General features: G+C 33.1%; 1 protein-coding gene across 6 annotated transcripts in view; it reads right to left on the reverse strand.

Annotated features, from left to right (window-relative positions):
* UBR2 (ubiquitin protein ligase E3 component n-recognin 2) overlaps positions 1–17,109 on the reverse strand; it is a 129,049-nt gene that overhangs the window by 67,632 nt on the left and 44,308 nt on the right. For 5 of the 6 annotated variants that reach the window (XR_013765158.1, XR_013765159.1, XM_079147711.1 and 2 more), the window contains 7 exons: positions 16,363–16,476; positions 9,678–9,808; positions 7,783–7,921; positions 7,284–7,346; positions 3,103–3,223; positions 1,247–1,354; positions 756–844 (listed from right to left, as the gene is read on the reverse strand). Coding sequence is in view for 4 of the 6 variants with exons in the window: in XM_079147711.1 (XP_079003837.1) it covers positions 756–844; positions 1,247–1,354; positions 3,103–3,223; positions 7,284–7,346; positions 7,783–7,921; positions 9,678–9,808; positions 16,363–16,476 (765 nt within the window). In the remaining 2 variants the exon portion in view is untranslated. Of the gene's footprint in view, positions 1–755; positions 845–1,246; positions 1,355–3,102; positions 3,224–7,283; positions 7,347–7,782; positions 7,922–9,677; positions 9,809–16,362; positions 16,477–17,109 lie in introns of those variants that run through there. The other variant, XM_079147713.1, reaches the window with a different exon arrangement.

Here is a 17,109-nt window from a genome sequence, read left to right on the forward strand (position 1 = left end):
CTGTATAAATACTGATTGACTGGAACCTGTGGAATCATGTGTAAACAGTGATTTTTCTTGAGCCCAAAGGTAGTTTATTAAAATCCTAGGATGACATTTTAACTGGTGGGGCCAAAAAATAGCAACATTACAATGTTTTTCACAAAAACAGATTTCCACTACTTCTGGATATGTATCAGAATCATTTGATGACTCCTGCAAAGTACACATGCTTGGGCCCCACTTGTGGGGAAGCTGCTTCAGTAGATTTGAGAATGGAACACAAACACATGTATTTTGAAGGAGCTCTCCAAATAATTCTTACACGTTTCCTTAGTTAAAAACTCCTAATTCAGGGGAATAAAAAAAATAAGTGGTTAGCTTAATCAAATGTTGCTGAAAGGGAGAACTTAACTTTTATCAATTATGTAGAGTTCATAATTCCTAGGTCTTATCCATATATGAGGATTGTTTCAACCAAGATTACTGTTTCCTTATATGAATTTTAACTGGACCAATGAATGCATAATTCAAAATGGCAGATTTAATTCTTCATTTATCACTTCATATTTGACAAATACTCACAGATGGATATTTATGTTATCAAGGGAGTTGCTAAATAATTTTATTACTGTAACTTTATTTTATTGATAAGAGGTAAATCAATGTTGATTACTAATAGATGCTAATTTTTTAGAGTCCAGAAATAATCTTGAACTATAGTTATTTTGTACATAACCTATTTCATTAATCTTGAGAACTCAGAAAACACTTACCTTTGCAAATCGAATGGCAAATAATTTCTTGTATCTCAAATCCATAAGTAGGCTGCTCATGAATAATTGATGATATACACTCCTAGCACCTTTAGAAAAAGAGCAGGTGTAAGACATTGCTATACGCAAGAAGCCAAAAATTAAAGTTTTTATGTGATTGTCTTTTAAAACTCCCAAGAAATTCTACGTTTTTCTTAGCACACATTTTGTGCTAATAAAATTAGGTTTTCTAAACATAATTTTCTAACAAAACATAAAGATTATTTAATTTGGGTCATAGATCAAAAATGATGTTGTTTTTCCCAAAGGCTAAGACTGTACTGCCCCCACCCCCTTTATTTTTTAGTGCTATCGAATGAACCCAGGGCCTCTCATATGCTACATACTTATTCCACCACAGGGCTATATACAGGTCCTGCAATGCAATTTAAAAATGAAAAGAACTTTAACATCCCAACCGTTTATACCTTAAAAGTAGTTAAGAGATTCACCTTTCCATAATTTGGAATCACTAAGCATCAATCTATCCACCAGAGAAGAATTTTCACCATACGGTCCTTCTTGTAAACCAACTTGACATAAAATCCGGCGAAGGCCATCTTTAAATAGGAGGAATTGTAGTCATTAGATGGCTACTTCAAATAATATAAAGTGACATTTTAGTATATGTTCACATGGATGTATACAGTTTTTTTTATGGTTTATGTGTTTTATTCAAGATCAAATTTTCTTAGAGAAAGTGACTATATTAACTTTACAATGTTTTTACAAAAATGAAAAAAATGAAATCTCACATTACATATAACTTTTACTATAAAATGTCAAAATAAATGTCTTTCAGAAAGGCAATGACATCTTGTGTTTTAATGAATTAGAGAAAGAAACCACAAAACAACTGAGCACTTGTGCTAATTAAAGCATATGGTAATCAAATGGCTATATACTCCATGAGAACTAAAGGTAGGTACAATATAAAATTGTGCTAACATTTAAAAGAAAAGGTACATGACTTCTGGACTATAACATATACCAGCAAATTTTCTGAGTTGCTATGCGAAATATCCTTCATTTGTTAAACAAAAATTCACTGTGGATCTGCCACCTAAAAGACCCTAGAAGATAAATTACAACATCTTCTAAATGCTAAACTTTAGAAAAGTTCTTCATATATGAATATAAGCCTTAAAATAACCAAAACTAACATTTTGTTCCATACTTTACACTTTAAATAGTTATTTTTAGTCTTCAAGTACGCAAAATTTTTTAAAATGGACTTTTTATTATAAAAGCTGTCAGAAATCATTTAAAAGGCTAAAGAGAAAAGTCTCATAAGTATTAAACATTTAAGTATTTAAGTTATTGATAAATGTCTCAAAGAAAATTTTCAGCACAAAATTACTTTCATGATACTATTCATTAATACCACAGCACAGTACTTGGCATATAGGTATGCGATGGAGAAGACCAAAAACTAAAGAAATGGGGCCAAGAAAAATAATTAAAAAGACATTTTTTAGGCAAAGCAGGTAAAAATGTTCTCCTATACTTCTGCACCTCCATATTTGCAACTGTCAGTTTGCAGTGTGGCAATGCTCTAATAGCATTTGATATTAATATTTTAGTTATTTTCTCTACAGTAACACTGGAGTGCTATTTACCTGCAGCCTTGGCTAAATAGTAGTATGACAGATAGCCCAGATCTATCCTTTCTTACTCTTCAGTTATACATCAAACTTGTCTTTGGCTTTGAACTTGAGGGTTCATAATTATGTTACCATTATATTATCTAATTTGTAGATCGTGGAAAAGCAACAAAACAACCAACCAAACAACAACAACAACACAAAAAAAACAAATACAAATCAGTAACTTCCAATTTGCAAACTTTCCATTGCAAATTATTGATAATCAAAAGTTGTAGGGAGTCAAAACAGATACTAATAAGAGTGTCTTACCATTTAAATTGCCTATCATTGGGTTTTATTTTCAGCAGAATTTTACTCAGCTTATGAAGAGATCCACAGGATGCTCCATTTTTTAAAAAGTTCTTTTATCAAGTTATTGAGATTTACATTGCATTAGCATCTTAAAGTTGTTTATTATTGTTTAGCCCATTGTTCCCTGTATTATTTGAACTGAAAATCCCTTGTGTGTACATTTAAAAATCCTGTGGGACAAATTTAGGTAAACTCAGGTTTTCTGTGCAAAAAGATATCCTGACATGGTATTTTAAAATGTGAAATTAAAGCAAGAAATTATTTCGCTTGATATTTTTCCAAAAACAGTTTTGCAAGGGTACATGATCTCATGTTTAATGATCAATTAGTGCAAGCTTTTACGAACCTACCTGAATATCCAATAATACTTCCCAGCCAAGACAACAGTTTCAAACCAAAATTCTGATGTGCAACAATAGACGAATGCATAACTTGAACTTTGAGTGGCTTTGTCTGTCTACTGGTATTTCTCTTAAAAAGAAATGGCAAGATGAAAAAACTAACTTAAAAAGTGCATTTGATTGAAAGAAAAGTTAACATTTTATTTAATATCATCATCATCATCATGAGTTTTTCATGAATATGTATAGGAAAAACATTATTTTGTTTGATTTTCTTGATTCAGACCCTAATTTTCTAGAAGAAATCTTAAGAGTCATACAAAATGAAGGCCCAGCCTGCGAGTAAACCTGAATCTTTAGTCATAGATTGGAAAATCTGTCGTACCAATTATAAATGATTTAAATGCTTAAACTTGCTTTATGTCTTTAATTTCTTAATATAATTATACACTACTTAATTTAAATAAGTATAGATGCATAGATGTGATTATGCTATTAATACTTAAAAATCATGGTAAAATAGCTATAAAAATTTATCACAATCACTTTAAGTGTATAATTCAGTATTGTTCAGTATATGAAACCAATCTTCAGAACTCTTCATCTTGCAAAACTCAAACTTTTTATATCTATTAAACAAATCCCCACAACTCTTTTTTTCTAGCAATTATTATTCTATTTTTTTTTTGTCTCCATAAATTCGACTATGCTAGGTACCTCACATAGGTAGAATCATACAGTATTTATCTGTTACTTATTTCACTTAGCATAATGTACTCAAGGGTTGCTGGTGTTGTGGCATATACCAAATTGCCTTCACTTTTTAGGTTGAAGATATTCTACTGTATGTTATGCTACATTTTGTTTCATTATTTATCTGTTAATACTTGGGTTGTACAAATTTCTGAGACCCTGCTTTCAATTCTTTTTGTATATGCTCAGAAGTGGAATTGCTAGATCATGTGGTAATTCTATTTTTATCTTTTTGAAGACTTGCTCCATTGTTTTCCACAGCGGCTACCATCATTTCACATTCCCATTAGCGATCCACCAGGGTTTCAATTTCTCCATATTCTTGTCAATATTTTTTTTTCTGAATAGAAGTCATACTAATGGGAGTCAGATGGTATCTCAGTATCTGAGATTTTGATTTGCATTTCTCTAATGATTAGTGATGTTAAACATGTTTTCATGTGCTTATTGGTCATCTATGTATTTTGTTGGGAGAAATGTCTATTCAAGTCTAGCAAACACTTTTTTAAAAACATGTTTTTACTCCTTTTCGTTTTTTGAATCCTCATTTCATCTCGTTTCATCCCATCTCTATAACCTATGTTAACATGGTATGTCTTTGCGTATCTTTTCCATGTACATATAATTCTATATGTACACTATATTTATGAACATACTTACAGGTATGTAGAGGGGTAAATTCCTAGGAGAGATAAAGCTTTAGTCAAAAGTTACTAAGTTGTTTTACATGTGTATTCCTATTTTCTACAAAGAAGATATTTTATTACTCTAATTTCTTCATTTTTATGGGTTTAAAATCTTCCAATTTTACTGATTACTAATGAATTTGATTCTTTTCATGTATACTGGCCATCTAGATTTTTCTGTTGTGATCTGTTTGTTGTACCCTTTGTCCATTTTTTTATTTGAGTGTTTGTCCTATACTTTCTTTGAATCTGTCATTTGTCTGTTGACTTTGTTTATGCAATATTGTTATGAAAATTTTTTTATGTAGCTAAAAAATGTGCAATTTCTTTTCTAATTTTGATTAGGAAGAACTCCCCCTTGTAGTACCTAGATTTTTCTCATACGAGTATCCATTTCTGGATTCTATTCTCTACCACTAATGTATCGGCCAATTCCTATGCAAACACCACCAAGGATTACAAATCCTAATGTTTTAAAAGAAGGAAAAATTTAAAAAATATTATTGAACATATAAGGAGATATGAAGTGACAAATGTGAAAGAAAAAAATAACAAAGTTAAGGAAACAACTTTGCCTCTAAATCTTACATTCTCATTCCTGAAAATAGTCCAAATCTTACATTCTCATTCCTGAAAATAGTCCAGTCCCATTTGAGAGAGTCTTTGAACATCAGAGCTATAGTAATATAACATTTAATATGGTATGAACACTTTTTAAAATTTTTATTTGGCTATAATTTCAAAGTATTATAAGAATAAAATGACAAAGTATATCCATATAATCTTCTGTTTTTCCTAGATTTATCTGCTGTAAATTTTACCCCAACTGCTTTATCATTTGCATACCATCTTTCTCTACACACTTTTTTTAAACAACTGTGGGTGTCATACACAGAATGACCTTTTTCCATAAATACTTCAGTATGCATTTCCTGTGAATGGGAATATTTTACTAATGACCACAGGACAGTTACCAAATTGATTATGTTTAATAAGGGTTAGAATTTAAAAAACGCAAATTTAACTGATGAGACATCATCATTTCATATGCATAGGATTGGCAAAAACTTTTTAAAACCTGACAAAAAAATTCTTAATAGCAGGAGTATTTGTCACAGCAAAAAAACAAACAAACCTGGAAACATCCTTATTGTCCATCAACAGAAGAATGGAAAAAGTGTGGTATAATCATCAGTGGAATACTTTATAAAGATTAAAGGAAGAATGAGTTACAGTAACTATCAGTATAGAAAAAATCTAAAAATTACACTGAAACAATAAGGCAAGTTGCACTATAACATATTCAGTATGAATCCTGAATGTATGTATGTATGTATGTATGTATGTATGAATGAATATATGTACATGCATGTGTGGTATTGCGGATTGAACCCAAGGGCATTCTACCACCGATTCCTAGGCTGGCCTTGAACTTGTAATCCTCTTGCCTCAGACTCCTGAGTTACGGGGATCACAGATATGAATCACCATGCCAGGTATGAACCACCCAGTTTCAGTATGAATCTTTAAAAATGATGTTTAAAGGCCTCTGCAACAACACATATCATACTGACAGATGTTTTATGTATGAAACACAAAGGCATACATAGGAATAGAAAGTGAATTAATGAAAAGTAGTTCTTTCTATGGAAGAAGGAAGGAAAATGGGATTAAGATGATATGAACTTCTATATGTTTTAATTTATTTCAAATAAGTAGGAATAAAATAAGTTTCAATGAACATAGGTGTTCACTGTGTTATTTCTACTTTTATATATATTTAAAATACTTTATAATATTTTTTCAGTGGGAGTTGTGGTACACAACTATAATCCTACCTATTCAGGAGGCTGAGGCAGGAGAATTGTATATTTGAGGCCAGCCTGGGCAATTTAATGAAACCCTGTCTCAAAAAGTATAAACTAGGGATGTAGCTTAGTGGAAGAGAGCCCCTGGGTTTATTGCCAGTTCCACAAAAATGAAACAAAACCAAAAACAATTATATAAATGCAGTTACATGAAATAGTTATAAACAACAAACTTTTAAAGAAATCTAAAAGCAGGGAAAAGTTTTTAGAAAAACAGAAAAATAATACAGTAAACACTGGTAGATTATGGAGTGTATCTTGCTATCATGTACCAAGAAACACCTTTCTCTGAATTCTAATTTTGGTGCTAAAGGCCAATTTAATTCCTAAAAGGGAAGGTGAAATCCTATTATTACTTAAAAACTAAACAAAAAGCAAAAAAATCTTCTAAAACTTCTCTGGTGAACAAATAGGAAGATAGAAAAGGTACATCTTATCTAAATATTCATTTTCTATTATCAATATTACATAGTTTTAAAAAGCTAGATAAAGCCAGACAAGGTGGTACACAACTGCAATCCCAGCAACTCGGGAGGCTGAAGCAAGAGAATCACAAGTTCAAGCCAGCCTCAGCAACTTGGCAAGGCCCTAAGTAACTTAGTGAGACCCTGTCTCAGAATGAAAAATAAAACGATCTGGGAAAGTGGCTTTGTGGTTGAGTTGCTCCTGGGTTCAATTCCTAGTACCAAACCAAACCAAACCAAAACAAAAACAATAAAAAAAACTAGATAAAATAATGTAATACTCAAGAAACAGTACCTGTAAATCTGATTTTTAGTTGACAGTGGCTTCATATTCATGAAAGAATAAAAATGTATTCATAAACACTAAATGAAGAAGACAATAAAAAATAATAATACAGGCAAGTTTTTAAGTTACTTACCACAATTACTGATTTTGCTTGCTCACAATACTGGAAGTCCCCATATCGAACAGACCTACGTCCCTATAAATTAAGAATATTCTATTCAACATCAGTACCTTATACACCAGGAAATAAATGTGTTGAACATATAAACAACTCGTCAATTTTTAGTATTTACAATATTTGTTCTACTTATCAATGAAAAGTAAATTCAAATTTTCTTTCAAATGTATCATTTTTCAAACCATTAGTACATATGTTTCCTTGAACAACACAGCATTCATCCTACTAGGTTTTTAAATTTTCCTTTTCATAGATGAATATTTAAAATGAATGGATAGAATGAAGATAACTGCATATTGCCTTTTAAACTTTTTTACTACTGCTTATAGTTATACCAATATACATTTGGGCCAATATTCAAATGAAATTTTTTAAATAGGCAATTTTCTGAGGTAACCTATCTGTAGTAGAAGTTCAACTTATTATATGATACTAATATGATGAAATCACTTACATCTCGATCCACTGTAGTTGCAAAACCAATGGCTTCCTTTTGAGTACAGTTAACAGCTTTTTGGAGAGTATAAATTACTTGTTCATAGGTGTGAACCTCATCATTAAACAACATGCAATAGTAGGTGTCACTCTTTTCTCTGTGGGATAAAACATTAATGATGGATTATCTATTTGCACATTACCTTGTTCCAGGTTGATTAATATTAGTAGCATACTTTGCTTTATGGAATGTGGCAAGTATTGGGCACGTATCAGTAAAGAAATCATCTTGCAGTCTCTGCTCTGTGTTATTACAATTACAGTGATGGAGAAAAGATACTGAGTGTATACCTATATATGACCTGACCAGAAGGATGCTAACAGAGTATTATAGGTCTGGAAGTTCAGAGAAGAACTGCTACAGAAGCAATCTGAGACCCAAAGTCAGAATTGACTATCAATGGTTCTTCATCAAGGGCAATTCCCCTCCACCTCCCATAGTTACCATTTAATAATGTTTGAGGACATTTTTGGTTTCATGACTGGGCTTGGGGATGCTATAGGCATCTAGCGGACAGATGCCAGAGATGCTGCTAAATATCCTGCAATCTACCAGACAAGTCTCTCTTTTTTTTTTTTTTTTGTGGTGCTGGGGATTGAACCCAGGGCCTTGTGCTTGCAAGGCAAGAACTCTACCAACTGAGCTATATCCCCAGCCCTCAGACAGTCTCTTGACAAATAGTTTATCTTGTCCCAAATGCCAACGGTGCCAAAGCTGAGAAACCCTAGGCGAGACAAATGTGAAAGCAAAGGCATAGAGTTTGCAAAGGTAAATTTTGGGAGCTGGAGCACAGGGAAGAAGGAAGAGATTGTATGAGATTCGTGTGGTCTGGAGAGAAGGAAAACCTCAAATAATAGATTTTGATTTTGCCATCTTAAGGGCAATCAAAGACTTGAAACATGAGATATATCTAAAGGAATATGGATGATTTAAGTTTCCGGGTAGAAGAAAACTAAGAGGGGAAATATTATAAGAAAACAAGTCAGATATGTATTTTCCTTTCTGTGCTGATAGCTCTGAATAAGAAAAGAAAAACGAAAATTATCCTATTCTCTAGGCTCTAAACTCAGACCTTAGAACAATGAATCCCAACCTGAAATTCATGAAGATATAGTTACAAGGCACTAAGTGATTTTCAATATTTCCAAAAAGGTACACTACAGCAATACCTGGTTTTGTTAAAAAACCAGCTCAATTTTGTTAAAAAACCACAAGCTCAATTCTCTGGAACTCACTGAAAAATCAAAAAAGAAATACTACCAATGTGCAGCCTGAATTCATCCTTCACTACAGACACAATTTCAACAAGTTTGGTTTCAGTTTTCAGTTAAAGAGCAGGCTGAGGCAAGCATTTCCCCTTAATACAGTGGTGGCTGAATCCAGCTGTCTGGTTACAAGTCCATGACCTCAATAATCTTAAGTAAAAATGTGAGCTGTATGCTAAAAAGAAATCACTCAAAGTGTGGAATAAATTTTATACTTAAAATCAAAATGATTAAAATTGAGTTAGTATTTATTCAAACCACTTACACTGAAGAGCTCATTCCCTAGGATGTGTGATAAAGGAAATAAAAAGTAGAGTTGTATAGTAACTTCTCAGTTTTATCGTACCATCAAAAAAGAGAAAATCGCCATGCCTGAAACCAGTTAGTCTTAACACAGTTTAAAAATATACTACAAACCAGCTAACCGACCAACCAAGAGAAACCTTCACCAATTAAATGAATTATATATATTTAAAAACTATAGTATCAAAGTTATTGTTCTCCTAAAATCAAATCATTAAAAAAAAGGTCTTATCCTAGTTGTAAGAATAAAGGGACTATACTTACTCCTAAAGGGACTCTACTTACTCAATCTCCAAATCTGCTGGCAATTCACTTTCTTTCTCCCAGGTTAATATCTCTACTGCATAACGAAACATAATAGCAAAAATGTTGTAAGTTCTTGCTATAACGTCTACTGATAAATGCACAAGAGGATCCTGAATGAAAGAACAGAAAAAAAACAAACAATGTAACCATGTTAAATGAACATTAATTCTCTTCTTTCCCATTTTGCTTCTACCTCTCAAAATAGAGAAGGCCAACAAGAAACAGAGAAAGCCAACAAGTGTTCCAGCTTCAACTTCTCAATGAATTTAGTCCTATACATTACAACCCAATAAATCAAACTTCCTAAAAAGTTTTTGATTAGAACAACCTCAATTTTGAATAAATCAAATCATTCAATGGTAACTACAGTGAATTTTGGAATGATATTTGAGGATTGCTAAAATCTAACATCAAACCACCTAGTTTCATATCCTCATTTCTAATTTGTAGAATAAACAAAGGACTATTCTGTGTGGACTGGCAAGTAAGAATAGTTCTATAGGTCTAAAGGACAGCTTGATTTTGACTATTTTAAAAGGCAGAACTCATCAAAGTCAGAAAACTGTTCTTGGATATTAGGAACTGCTCATTTGTCTCCTTTTCCCTCGGCAGCATGAGATATGTGTGCATGTTATCAGGGAACCCTGTACAAGAGATTTAACAGTGGATAAGTCAATTTCTAGGTTAATGTAAAAAAGCATTATTTTAAACATGCATAATGTTTATTATACTTTCTATCAGTCAAGGCTGGCAAAATGTTTTATATAATCTTTAATCTTAATGCTTTATCTTAAAACTAAATATTTTATTTAGATGAATGGCTAAACAGCATTCCACTTACTTCTCAAATTAGAAAAGCATGTTACAACATCATGACAATAATAATACGCATATTCTTGTGTGCATGCACAAAGACACAAACACATGCACACACAATTTTTATATACCCACACCCCAGACAAACCTAATGGAACTGATAAAACAAATGGAGACTGTGGAATAAAAAACAGGACCAAAATTCCTAAAGGAGATAGGTCTAACTAAGGCTTGAAGAAGGTCAATTTACTTTTCTCAGTAAGAAACAGGTTTTTCAATTTCTTACAATACCTTTTATCTATAACTCTTCCCTCATAAGCTTTACACATCCCACCAAGTTTTCTGTTGTCATCATTTTGTTTTTTTCCTCTCCACTTAGCAAGGTTCATTATTACTTGTTACACAGGCTTTAAAAGTCATTAACATGGTGAGACCTGTGTACAGGGAGAAGCAGAACTGGTACCTTCTGGGGACTCAAAAACAGGTTTTGATAATTATATAAATCTCACACTACACCAAAATAGAATAACAGAACCAAAACTCAGCTTTCTTAGCAATATCACATCACCATACAGTCATTCCATTTCTCACGATTATTCCTATAAATGTAAAACATTCAGGGACTGAAGAATTACAAAAAACTTTAATGGTTCCAGACAGAAACCACCACCAATTCTTAAGAACCCAAACTGTAAGCTGTACTATCAATTATTACTACATACTTTAGTTCTTGAATTATTTATATTACAAAATGAAGCATGTTGATAAGTCAACTTTGACTTTTCTTTCAAGCTAGAAGAATGAAAGGTTATCAGTGGTTAGATAGCAGAGGGAATTATGCAGAACTTCTATCTTTTATGTGATATACCCCTGTAATGCTTAAATTTTAAAAAATGCAAGCCTGAATTACAATAAAGATTTTAATGGTTGTCTAATGCAAATAAGGTACAAATGAAGATTTTCTCAATAATGTCACCTGGAAACATAAACGAGGCTGAACATGACCAAAAGAATCTTTTTTTGTACCAGGAATTGAACCCAGGGGCACTTAAGCATCAAATCACATCCTGAGCCCTTTTTTTCTATTTTATTAGAGACAGTCCCTGAGTTGCTTAGGGACTAGCTAAGTTAAGGCTAGCTTTGAACTCATGATCCTCCTGCCTCAGACTCCTGAGTCTCTGGGATTACAAGTGTACACCACCATGCCTGGCCCAAAATAATCTTTCTTATCTTACAAACTGACTTTCTGATGAGTAAATAATACGTTTCACCTTATTAACAAAATTAATACCATTTTAATGGGTTTATTATTAGGATTTCTGAATTAGAATTTCATCTTAAAAAGTTGTTAAAAATGTTTTTAAAAACTAGCATAATGGACTGCTAGGAGTTTCATTATTCAAATCTGTACTATCTAGGATTAAATCCAGCTCTAGAACTATGTGGAACACTTTAGGCATGTTTCTTAATATAAAATTCAAGCTTCTGCATCTATAAAGTATCAGCAAACAGCGGTTATCTATCTTATGAGGCTTTTTTTTTTTGGTACTGGGAGTTGAAGTTAGGGGCTTCATCCTCGGCCCTTTTTATTTTTGAGACAGAGTCTTGTTAAGTTGCTAGAGCTGGCCTCCAACCAGTGATCCTCCCGTCTCAGCCTCCCAAGGCCCTGGGATTATAGGGAAGTGTCACTGTGTCTGCATTATGAGGTCATTTTGAGAATTAAATGAGATAGATTAAATAAAGCACTTAATGAAGTATCGAGCTTTTAATAATCATTGATCCGTAGTCAAATGAAACGGAAATGATATTTGCAATTGAAATTTTCAAATCACAGAATCTTCACCAAGGCTGTTCAATCAGTTAATACTCATTATTTTATTTCAAAAAGAATTGAAAGCTGGGATCATGGCTCAGTGGTGGAGCACTTGCCTAGCATGTGTGAGGCACTAGGTTTGATTCTCAGCACCACATAAAATGAATAAATAAAATAAAGGTATTGTGTCCATCTACAACTAAAAAAAATTTTTTAAAAAGAGAATAAATTAGATAATTTTAAAAAGATATATCTAATATGAAAAAAATATTTAAAGAAATACATGTACAAAGCAGGGAAAAGGAAAATGAAAGTAGGAAAATAAATTGCAGTCAAGATTACATCTATTTGTAAAGGGAGATCATGTAAATTTCCATATAGATACTACAGGCTACTAGACAGATTGTTTCCAAACAGATGGTCATTTTTCCAAAAACCTTAACAAAAGGAAACACAGTTATCAGATTTACATCAGGAAAAAAAAATTCCTAATGCAGATACCTAAGAGAAGTCTTATGGACTCCTATAAATATTAAAAAAGAAGACACCCTACAATATGTGGTGGTTCTCAACTAAGAGAGGAACTATTCCACTACCCTCCCCACTAACCCCCTTGAACACAGGGCCATGGTTGGGCTTTCCCTTATTATTACACTGACAGTAATACTACAGTCATTTTGTTAGTGGGAACCATGCACGCTAAACAAAAGGCTTCCAACAACATACATTCCTGGTCATCAAATGTTTTATGAGTAAGATAGTATTTTAGTCTTTGCAGGCTAGAGGGACTCTGTGGTAACACCTTGATCTGCTGTTGCAGTGCAAAAACAGCTACAAACATACATTAAATTAAGCATGGCTGTGTTCCAATAAATATTTAAGGACACTGAAATCTGGATTTCTTATCATTTTCACATGTTGCAAAATATTATTTGTTGATTTTTTTCTCCCCAACTACTTAAAAACAGAAAAATCACTCAGCTTATGACAGTGCCAGGCAAAAAGAGGTTGCAGATAATTTGTGGAGTCAGTTTGCTCATTTTTGGTCTACACAATGAAGAAATATCCCACTGTAAATGACAAGAGCCAAGAAACCCCAAAAGGTCTCCCTATAGAAGTGTATCAAATTTTCCATTTATTTTAAGATGTAGATTGAATATATTACCAAAAATTCATGTTAATAAAAAAAATTTTTGATAGACCAAACCACATCCTAAATAATTACAGCTCTCTTCCTTTTCAAACATATAATGTGGAGAGCCTAGATATATGTATGAATTTAGTTGGTAGGGACCAGGTATACCAAACACAATGCTTTTTTTTTTTTTTTTTTTTTTTCTTTTTAAGAAAACCATTTTTTATAGTTCACAGGCCTTTATTTATTTATTTCTTACATTTATTATGCCATGAATTCATAGGTAATAGGTTCCAGCAGCTCAGGCTCCTTTCCATTTGTTCTCACAAAATGTGCTTCTCTGGGCGGAACAGGCTAGTGCTTCAGTTGAACCCAGGTACCTTCCTCTGGCTTCCTCCTTTTTCTGATCATTTTCCTTCACACGTTTTAGGAAGTTGTCTCAGGTTTTAGAATGCTTAATATGCTCAATATGCACATTAATCTCTTGGCAGGAGTCTTGTCCTTAACTTACTTATTCATAACTATGCCAACAGCATGTTGGGTAACACCATAGACTCTCCCAGTTTTGCCATGATAACATTTGTGGGATATTTCTTTTAGAACAGTACCCATTTCCTTAACGTCTTCAATATCACCCTTCTTGTAGATTTGCATATATGTGGCCAAAGGAACAACTTCATGTTTTCTAAAAGACCTACAGAACATATATCAGGTTCCTCCTCCTCTTTTCCTTTGTATTGGTCATTTGGGCGAATTAGTGGAAGATGGCAGTTTCCACAATGCTATCTTTTAATACCTTAGTTTTGTCCTTGAAGATTTCATTTCTCTTAACTGAACTCTTAAACAGGAATTAAATTACAGAGTTTGGAAGTTTTATAACCAGTCAAGGACCTGGAGTATATATTTTCCTAATGGTTGTGAAGTGGTGTCCTACTGTGGTTTCAATTTGCATTTTCCTAATGACTAATGATGTTGAGCATCTTTTCATGTGCTCGATGGTCATTTTTACACTAAGCTTTTTTTTTTTTTGCGGTATTGGGGATCAAACTCAGGGCCTTGTGGTTGGGAGGCAAGCACTCTACCAGCTGAGCTACCTCCCCAGCCCCATTAAGTTTTTTTCAGAGCAATCATTATTCAAGTCCTTTATCCATTTTTTAACTGGGATGTCTTTTTATTGTTAATTATAAGATAAATATCTGGCTACTAGATCCTTAGCCAGATGTACAATTTGCAAGTTTTTTCCAATTTGTTTAATAGTAGTGGTTGTTAATCTTTTTCTGAAGTACAAAACTTTTCTTTCCAATATATCTTAATTTGTCTTATATGTATATATTTACATGCAGAACTTCAGCCAAATATATTTTGAAATATGAACTGCAGCCAGGCGTGGTGGCACACACCTGTAATTCCAGGGGCTCAGGAGGCTGAGGTAGGAGAATTTCGAGTTCAAAGACAGCCTCAGCAAAAGAAAGGCACTAAGCAACTCAGGGACACCCTGTCTCTAAATAAAATATAAAAAAGGGCTGGGAACATGGCTCAGTGGTTAAGCACTCCTGAGTTCAATCCCCAGTAACCAAAAAAAAAAAAAAAAAAAAAAAAAAAAGAAGCAGCAGCAGCAGCTGTGCCAACAGAGGTGGAGAAACTTGAAACCCTGGTCATGTACTTCTTCTGAAGCAAATCCCAGAAGATGTGCACAAAGCAGATGAAACAGACAAGGTAGGTGTTTTTGACTGCACTGAATTTTTTGCACAAAACCCAGGAGAGCGATGTATACATGTATCTAGCTGGGCATGGTGGTGCACACCTATAAACCCAGCAACTACTTGGGAGGCCAAGGCAGAAGGATCACAAATTTGAGGCCAGTCTTGGCAACTTAGTGAGACTTTGTCTCAAAATGAAAAATAAAAAGGACTGGTGATATAGTTCAGGGGTAAAGCACCTCTGGGTTCAGTATTTAGTACTACACACATACAAACACAGTGCACTGATATCAAAAATCTTGGCTGTTCTGTTAAAAATATTTAAGATCTGTGTGGTAAATGCATCAGGAAGGACTATTCTTGTCCATTTATATTGGGCCTTTTAAGTACTTTGTACATATCTCTATGATATGCAAAAATAATAAAATCTGAAATAAAGATCCTGAAACAAACATTAAATTGTCACAAAAAGCAGAGATCCAAGCATTTATTTAATAATAGTCCACTTCATTACAAATATCATCTAAAAAAAAATTTTTTTTTTTTCAGAAACATGCACTTACAGCTGGCGTCAGAATCATCTATACTGAGTTATCATTTCAACACTTGGTCCCATCACAAATCCAATGATACTGACTTACTAAGAAAAGATGATTAGGGTTGGCTGACATGTATAGTAGTAGTAAAGAAAGTTATCTGGCCTACGGAAGTCTTATTCACAACAAAAATACACAAAAACTAACCTAGTTAATCAGTCCACATGTAACAAGTAAAATAATGCCTGCAATGATAAATTAGGACTTAAAAAACCCTCACATATGCTTAAAAAAGTCCTAACCACATGAAAACTCTGAAGTAAACTAAGTTTCCAGAATTTCAGATTCATACTACTCGCAATCGTACAATATTCACAATATGCAAGGCACTTCGAAGTACAATTAATCACTGTTAACAATAATAGGACTATGAGCTCAACATTTCTCACAATAACCTAGTTCCTATTTCTAAAAAATATTTAAAACTCAGTCAAAACAGTATTTCCTTAAAAGCAACTTTTTTCTTTCTTTCTTTTTTTTTTTTTTTTTAATTTTTTGCGGTGCTGGGGATTGAACCCAGGTCCCTGTGCTTGTAAGGCAAGCACTTTACCAACTGAGCTATCTCCCCAGCCCCTTAAAAGAAACTTTATGAAAATGTTTTTACCTCTTCTTCTTCGACTTCAGAGGTGTTAAGTTCATGTTTTTGACAGTAAGGACCCTCTTTCCAAGCTTCAGTATCACCACAGTCACAGAAACCTCCACCTCCTGATGTTGTCATCTTGAAAGAAAATTGTAAATATTCTGTCAATAAGTATCTCCTGAGGGATATCAAATAATAAATAAAAATATCAAGTGCTAAAAAAACATTGCTTAAGTGTTTAATTTCTTTGCAGGGATAAAATAAAATACAAAATCTTTCGAAGTTTTATTTTAAAATAAGTATGTAGGCTAATCTATGTGATTTTAAAATAATGAGATAAACTACTCTAGTGTTGAATAAACTACAGATATTTTAAAGAGGATAAGTCTGTCTGCATGGCCTCCTTAATTGGGAAAATAATGAGGATTCATGATGGTTTTCCTGCAGAATTTTGGTTAAATTAGTAAAATGCTGTTGTCTATGCAATCAGGTTGTGATAACGTTAACATAATACAATAAAATATGACATATAATACACATTCAAGGATTACAAAAATTTCTATAGCTAGCCAGGCATAGTAGCACATGTCTGTAATCCCAGCAGTCCAGGAGGCTGAGGCAGAAGGACAAAATGACCAACAAGGACTACAGAAATAGTTTATTCTTCTTCTCTAGAATCCCTAAAAAGCCACTCTTAGAAAGGACAGGTAATAGGGGCTTTTAGGAAATACAAAAGTGGGCTACCTGGTCATAAAAACTTTTCACACCTGC

Source organism: Sciurus vulgaris (genome assembly GCF_902686455.1).
Source record: "Sciurus vulgaris genome assembly, chromosome: 7".
NCBI lineage: Eukaryota > Metazoa > Chordata > Mammalia > Rodentia > Sciuridae > Sciurus > Sciurus vulgaris.